We start from the raw sequence: 7,577 nt of genomic DNA, 5'->3' as shown, positions 1-7,577 counted from the left end.
ACACCCGATAACGCAGTAGAGATAGAGATCTTCTAGTGATGAAATAATCATAAAATCTAGCCACGCTGATTAGCGGGACTGCTACTGGTTATAATAATACGCGAATGGAGCCATTTAAGTTGTTAATTTGAGTGTTAATTAGAGTCATAACGCTCGTTCGGATCGGCAGTCAGGATCAGAACGGTGGCACGGTTACATCCTTGTAATGATCACAAGAAACACAAAACCGAAACCACATACATCAAAGCGCGAAAGGTCAAAGGATATCGTGTGAGACACAGACCGAGGAAGGACTTCGGTTGACCAAAAACGTATATATCATCATTATCGCAGCTAGAACCGACCGAGAATGGTGCCGATTCGTTGAAAACACTTTATGCATACGTTTGTTTTAACTGGTTTTGCCGCTCTATAGCTCTATCAACGCGCAGGAATCATTATGCTCAAAGGTACCCGGTTGGTCTGTGGCGTAGTTCGCGTAGCATTGACATCACTGTCCAACGCCTGTCCGCGACCAGCGAACACACACCATTTGCCAACGAAGTGATAATTTTATGCGAAAATGTTTGACTGTTTGTCCGGCTGCCGATGGCTGTTTGCTATCGCCCGGCCATTGCCGTGTGATCAGCGAACAGGCGTTCGGCCCAATGGTTTCTGGTTCGCACTGTATTGGTTGGTTGTTGTTGGGGCTGCTTAGTTTTCGGCTGTAGTGGTTTTAGACCTTTTTTCCATCGTTCCAATCTGTTCAAATTTATCTACACGCGGCTCTGCACTTTATTTTGCTTGCACTTCAACGATGAGTGAACAAAAAAAAATCAGGAGACACATTCCTGCTGTGGTTTGCTAGAGGTGGTGCCGGACAAGGTCGTTTCGGGAGTATTTAAGACCTACCCGATTTCGGCAAATGGCAAACTGGGGAATGGGGACCAACCAGGTCAACAGTGATCGAAAGTGATGTTGTAAAGTTTGCGAAAACGAGGGGTTCGTTAATTGATATCGTCCCCGATTGAAACTGTGCCCCAGCTAGTGATGATGGTTGGCTGTAGCAAGAGAGTTATGTTTAATTGGAGAATCATGTCAATGTTATGTGAAGTGACACTTCGCAATAATAATAATGATAGTGACACTTCGCCATTTCCAAATCGATTCTATGCTGTTCTCAATTGAATAACGTACGGCGTTCTCAAATATTGAGCTTCTTGAGTAATCAGTAACCACAAACAAGCCACGAAAGATCACACGATCGTAACCGAGTCAATGGATTTGATATGCAAAGATTTTGGTAGGATTTTGATCTTTTACATCGTTCGAAGATATCCATGAACGAAGAAGAAGAGAAACTAAACCTTAGCGATGTCAATGAGATGCTGTTTATGGTAAAAATTTAGAAAGTTTGGTACGAAATTCGCGGTGACCCGTCTCATGCCTAAATCATTAGTAAAAATCGAATGGCACGAGTTAATCGATATGTTAAGGTGCTCAGCAACTTCTACAGCAGTGCTTCGACGATTGTCCAATACTATTTTCTTTACTTCATCAATATTTTCGTTTCTTGTTGACCTGCTCGGGCGTCCAGCACACTCTTCGTCGTTCACACCTTCTCTGCCCTAATTTTGAATCCGCGATAACCATTGCTTCGGTCCAAGGTAGCTTCACCGTATGCCACAGTCAACATTCGGAATGTGTCCGCGCACTTAATTTTGTTTTTTACACAAAATTTGATACAGATTCTTTTCCACCCATGTTTTGGAGGAGACAAAAATCGACAATGAGCCAAAACACGTCCATACAAAGCAGCTGTCAAAAATTTAGTGATCATTCAAAATGGCAACATCACGTCACAAAAAAATCGTAAATAGAATCCGGCACAAATTCTTGTCTCGACTAAATATCACAGCATCCCTGTGATAATGGCGGGTTTTACAGTAGCCACACTACAAACATGCAGTTCAGTACATTTTTTTATTATTGAACACGAAAAGAAAGAAAGCCGGCACGAAACCGGAGCCACTCCGTCCCGAACTGGCGAACTGGGGATCCGCCACCGGCGATCCGGGTTTAGGTGCGCGCGATGACAGTATTGTTGAACTTCACCTGAATCGTGGCCGCCTTCATGTTACCGTTCGGGGCGACGAAATCGTTCAGAGTCTTAACCGTGTCCTCGGTGCGGCGATCGAACGGGAAGCCCATGGCCCGCCGATCTGGGTACTTCTTGTCCCGCAGCCCGCAGAACGAGTGCGCATCGTTGCAAGGTGCGTTCCTGAAAGAGAATGAACAAACGGTCGGTCAGACTGAGTTGTCCCGGGGGAATAGACGCAATATACAGGCTACTTACGGGTCCAGATCCTGTACGACCTGATCCTGTGCGTAGTCCGACACCATGGCGAACAGATCGAACTGGACGCCCTCGGGCGAACCCTTCGGCAGCAGCATATGAGCTGGCCAGCCGCATCCGCAGAAGCGGAACTGGGCCAGCTGCGAGGGGGCGGCCGGTTGCGCCTTGGTGCCGATCGCCCGGAACGTGCGCTCATAAGGGATCGTAACGCTCGAGTCGTCCGAACGGCGGACGATCGTGTTCATGCCCGGATTGACTGCGGGGACATATCAGTGGGTGGTTAGCTCCGTTCGGTTCGGCTCGGGTCCGGGGACTTACGTGTGACGGTCGCCGTGTCCATCTCGATGAAGTACTGTCGCTGCTCGCGGAACGGTAGCGCAGTGCCCCGCTCGTCCACCTTCGGGGCGATCCAGATGCGCAGCGTGGCCTGCTTCGAAGCGCCCGACGCATTGTTGACCTCTACGCGGAACGAAAACGGGGCGTGCTGGAGGTGCGTGAAGGACGCGAACACGTTGCCCTGCGGCCCAAAGTCGAGCCCGGCCGCCAGGTCGACCTGAGAGCGCTGCCAGTACGTCAGCAGCACGTTGGCGGGTGTGTTGGGCCGCGTCAACTGCACACCGACCGACGTCACCGAGACTCCTTCGTTCCCGAGCTGGGCGCCCGTGTACGGTGTGAGCATATCCTTGTGGCGCCGGAACAGACCGTCGATCATGCCGTGCCAGCGGTAGAAGATTGGATCGCGCATCGCCGTCGTCACGTCGCCCATCACACCGTAGTCCTCCAGGTAGCGGTAATCCGGGTCGTGAATGTACGCGATCACATTGTGGCCCATGTTGTGTAGGCTACCGTAAAGCGTGCGGTTGGGCGTAAGGATCGACGCCTCAACGATGTCACCCAGCAAGTCGATACCGCGCTCCTCGTCCAGCGGCATCCGGTTGCCTTGGGTGTCGAGGACGAAACCCTGGTCGATCGCCTCGTGGATACGATCGCGCCACCGCTCCAGATCCGCGACAGCCACCGTCGTGTTGTTGTCGACCCGATCCACGTCCTGGAGCACCGAGTTGGCCGAACGGGCCGGGTACGAGCGGCTATTGGAGCTGCGCACCATCTTCGGGAAGTACGCCTCCGGGACCGGTTCGCGCAGGTTCGTCAAGTGACGGACCTTCTTCAGTCGGGCGCAGAACCGCTCGGCGTTGTAGCGCGCGATCAGCTGGCTGTGCATGTAGAAGAACAGCTCTCCCCGCCGATCCTTGCGCACCACCTCAAGCGGCCCATCGCCCGGGTACACCAGATGCCAGTGCCAGTGGTGCATGTTGACGCCGATGTCCTCGCGGAAGTACGCCATCCGCTGCTCGTCCTCGCGGTCCGACGCCGTGTACGCCGGTGGGATGTCGATCACCATCCGGTTCTCCTGCTGCACCGCGGCACCCTCTTCGCGCAGCTTCGGGAAGACTGCGGGATCGACGAACTGATCCGGGAAGAGCGACACGATCGACGGAATGTTGACGTTCTTCGTGTCCTCCCGGTGCTGGATCGCTACGGCCAGTGCGTACTGGAACAGGACCGCGTTTAGCCGGTCGCGACAGTACGTGGCCACGCTCATCAGTGTCTGCACGTCCGGCTGGCCGAGGAACAGGTTAATCAGCGCGGCGGCCGCATCCCGGTGCATCGGGATGAACAGCGAAAAGGCGCCCCGCTTCTGGATGCCGTTCGCGAACGAAAGGTCCGGTGTCGAGGGTACATTCCGCACCGGAATCCGTTGCTCAGCGTCGCTCGTGAAACGTGATTGCAGCTCGGCCCCGATCGGCCGGTAGCGATCGGTGAGGAACTCCTCCGGTACGTCGATCACCGTTTTGCCGTCGTCCTTCGGCAGGAAGGTGGGCTCGAGTGGCCGCTGCAGCAGCGCCAGCAGATCGGTCGGTTCAGTCATGATCGAAGTACGACTCAACTACACACACACACACACCGGTTGGTGATGGATCAAAAAACTTCTAGAAACACGGACACAACCAATCGAGACGCGCGACTTGCTACTAGACACAGTTCGCCAACTGCTGTCGACTGTCGAATGACGGACGGCCAGTCCGCTCCCTTTTATACTCGACGTAGATCGGTTCATGGCCACATCCAAACCACAACCCTAGAGGCGGATACAGCCGGACCAGGGCAACGTAGAAACCGCAACCGCGCCCGGCCACTGGAGCCAAATTTCGGATACAGTGAGGGGCCGCCTTATCGGACTCAAACCAATATTTGGACGCTCCGCTACCGTACGCAGCGTACATTACCGTTTTTTATTCCACTTCCCAAAGTGATAACATGGCTCTCTGGACACAAAAAAAGGGACCGAAACGGAGGCTTACAGCTTGAAGCCCTCGGTCAGCTTCTTGCCGATATCGGCCGCCTGGTCCTTGGCTTTGCCGGCCGCATCCTCCAGCTTTTTGGTGGCCTCCTTCGGGTCGGGCGTCGTCACGGCGTCCTTGTTCAGCTTCGGTGCGTCCGGGGCGGCCGGGACCTTATCCTTCGCGTCCTTGGCCGCATCCTTGGCGGCGTCGGTCTGGGCGTACGCAACGCACACGCACAGCGCGATCAGGGCGAATGCAAACGCGAACTTCATCGTGTGCTGGACGTTCTGGCGAGAGGTGCTTTCTGGACGAAGAAGTTGGTTGGTGCTGTCGGGAAGTTTTCCACTGGCTAACTGATACCGTCCGTTGGCTGGACGGACCGCTTTTATAGGTCGGCGCCATTAAACGGAACAACAACAGAAGTGGGAATGTATTTCAGATCACGCTGATCTCGATTATCTTCGGTGCATCCGATTCGGGCGAGCTGAAGTTCCCGGCCAAGAGCACAGCATCGAATTAGAATACAATTGCGTGGGAACCACACGCATGCGGCGCTGCACCGGCGGCGTCTAGCCCGGGCATCTTGGGAGAGTCGACTTCCTGCCGGTCAGTGTGCCAGCCAGTCGGTTTCATTGATCGCTCAGGTCTGCTTCGCGCCACTGCGTGATCGATCGCATGTTGACCGACAATTAAACCGGCCGGCCAGTCGGGAGGAAAACAATTTTTAATGTTCGTTAGATTTGCCGCCGTGCACAAGGTGAGGCGTTAACTTCCGCGCGAACTCTTCCCCTGGGCGCCGCCCATTGAGAATTGAGTCATTCGGAGCATCCGTCTATGCGCTATTGTTTGAGGCACGTGAAGTTGTTCGATGGATGCGTTCAGTTTTCTAGACGTGAGTTCGCTAAACAGCAGTTCCTGTCTGATTCTAATTTACGAGTCGATGCGAAGGATACATTCCCGCTAATGGCAAGCCATTGGATGTTTGCGGGCGTTTGAAAAAATGTTTTTGGTTCACACCAAAGACCGTTCGCTGGTTGTAGCGCCTGATAAGTGCATAAGTGACCGCCATAATCTTTCGCTTATCGTAGTTGCAGCTAACGGACTCAGTGCGCCGTTCAACGTTAGCGTTAGTCAGACAGTAGACCGGCTACTGTTTACTATGGTTTGCTACGCTTAAACCGGAAAAATCGATGCAATACAATGTTGGGCATTTCCGATCTACTGGTTGGGAAAGTGTTGTCGCTTGTCGGCTGACCGTGTGCTCATCGAATTATATGCAAATGTTTCGTTTGCTGCCTGGCTTGAGTCATCCGATTGGCGTACTTGTCTACTTGTTTAGCAGTTGCAAACGGCAGCGGGTTTTTCTCACAGGGGATGTGCTTTTGTTTGTGTTAGTGAAAGAAACAAAAGAATGGAAGCACTAGAACACGAGAGGAAATCGGTTACTCGTTGTTTATAGTGAGATGGCCGGCTCACGCCACAAGAGACGTGAGTTGAGTGGTTTCACTACGGCGTGATAAGGAGTTAAAGGGTGAGTGGTACAAATGAACTGTGCGGTACCGATAAGCGATAACGTCTACGCTACCGTTCTTGAAGTTGAAGCCGGCTTGAGAGTCTGTTTGAATCTCGCGCTAGGCTCGAGCGTGACGCGCGGGCGGTAACATGTTCACTTTTTTACATTATCACATTGTTTGACACTTATCCTATCGTTTGGTGGATACATTTCATCTTTATGTAAGCGCATTAAAACAAAGTAGGACAATTTGGTTTGATGTGTTCCGATTGTTTTATATAGCGACCGGGAATTAAAATTCAATTTAACTCATGTTATGTAGACACGCAAGGTTACCAAGTTAAAGCGATACGGGTAAATTGTTTCTAGGCTCAAACATGTTTGATGGTGTCTGACTTATTCTTTTTATGACTCTTACGATGCTGATGACGATAGTTTACACTTTGACTTTCTATGGCCATAGCCATCCTATCGAAGTTTCCACAATCACGCTCCTTCTTCAATCACGTGTTTGTGCATCGTTATTATCAAAAATCCTACTTTCATAAACTCAAAATTGACGCAATCTAGCGACAACAAATTTTTGACCGTTGTATCGTTTGCTGGACTAATAATAAACACAATTAAAAAATTTGAATCAGCCTGGTTCGTTACGGATTAACTCTTGTGTTGCTTGAAAGAAAACAACTTCTTCGCCCCTGCGAGAAACACTACTATTCGAGCAGAATTCGAGCACTTTTCTCCGACCATTTTGTACGAAATGTTGTGCGCAATGACTGGAAATTTAAATTTGAACTTTTTTCTCGTTTTTACTATGTTTTACCGGAAGATTGTAAAATTAGTGGACGGGAAACACTGTTTTGGCGACAAAAGAAAAAATACGAATTTGTATCCGTGAGGCCGTCCTCGTGGGTCTCACTTGTCGATCAAAAACTTGTATTTCTTTCCGCCTTTACCTCTTCGTGGTCGTCATCGAAAAGACTCGTTCAATCTATCTATCTTTCTGACGTGTCCCTGATTTTGATTACAGGGTTGAGCGTCCTTGTTTCGTCTATACTCCTGATCGAGTTCTCGTGGTATGTTTGTTCTAGCTGTTCCTAACAGAATGAAATTAAATGAATGATGTAATGGACGGTGAGATTATTTCCAAAATAATGATATGTTGTGTGTAGCAAATCGAAATGCAAAAATCGGTAAATCGGCGGTTGTGATTCTACCAAAGCTTTCGAAGATGCTATTTAGTAAAATTTAGTAAAAACGTTTCTCTATAAATTGTTTATTCGTCATTTTTGTTTCACTATAAATTACAGAAAATTCTTTAAAAGCATTTTCGAGGAATCAATTGCATAACAAATTACGCCTACACGCCTGTTTCGGAATCGAG

The 7,577-nt window shown here is 50.3% G+C and overlaps 2 protein-coding genes across 2 annotated transcripts; both read right to left on the bottom strand.

Moving 5' to 3' along the window:
- Positions 1 to 2,037: 2,037 nt before the first annotated feature.
- LOC128278308 (phenoloxidase 8-like) lies at positions 2,038 to 4,278 on the bottom strand. The gene is made up of 3 exons (XM_053017009.1): positions 2,654 to 4,278; positions 2,336 to 2,591; positions 2,038 to 2,260 (listed from the first exon to the last, which is right to left on the bottom strand). The coding sequence occupies exons 1-3, from the start codon at positions 4,263 to 4,265 to the stop codon at positions 2,059 to 2,061; spliced, it is 2,070 nt and encodes a 689-aa protein (XP_052872969.1). The 5' UTR covers positions 4,266 to 4,278; the 3' UTR covers positions 2,038 to 2,058.
- Positions 4,279 to 4,592: 314 nt separating this feature from the next.
- LOC128278311 (uncharacterized) lies at positions 4,593 to 5,023 on the bottom strand. The gene has a single exon (XM_053017017.1). It carries the CDS (start codon positions 4,950 to 4,952, stop codon positions 4,695 to 4,697), a length of 258 nt encoding a protein of 85 aa, XP_052872977.1. The 5' UTR covers positions 4,953 to 5,023; the 3' UTR covers positions 4,593 to 4,694.
- Between the last annotated feature and the right edge of the window lie 2,554 nt (positions 5,024 to 7,577).

Source organism: Anopheles cruzii, chromosome 2 (genome assembly GCF_943734635.1).
Source record: "Anopheles cruzii chromosome 2, idAnoCruzAS_RS32_06, whole genome shotgun sequence".
Lineage (NCBI taxonomy): Eukaryota > Metazoa > Arthropoda > Insecta > Diptera > Culicidae > Anopheles > Anopheles cruzii.
This window is presented reverse-complemented; position numbering and strand designations above follow the sequence as displayed.

Coding starts and splice junctions, on each gene's coding strand:
- LOC128278311 (XM_053017017.1), bottom strand. CDS start 4,952: ATGAAGTTCGCGTTTGCATTCGCCCTGATCGCGCTGTGCGTGTGCGTT.
- LOC128278308 (XM_053017009.1), bottom strand. CDS start 4,265: ATGACTGAACCGACCGATCTGCTGGCGCTGCTGCAGCGGCCACTCGAG. Junction 2,592..2,653: donor GGACACGGCGACCGTCACAC/GTAAGTCCCCGG, acceptor ATGTCCCCGCAG/TCAATCCGGGCATGAACACG. Junction 2,261..2,335: donor GTCGTACAGGATCTGGACCC/GTAAGTAGCCTG, acceptor ATTCTCTTTCAG/GAACGCACCTTGCAACGATG.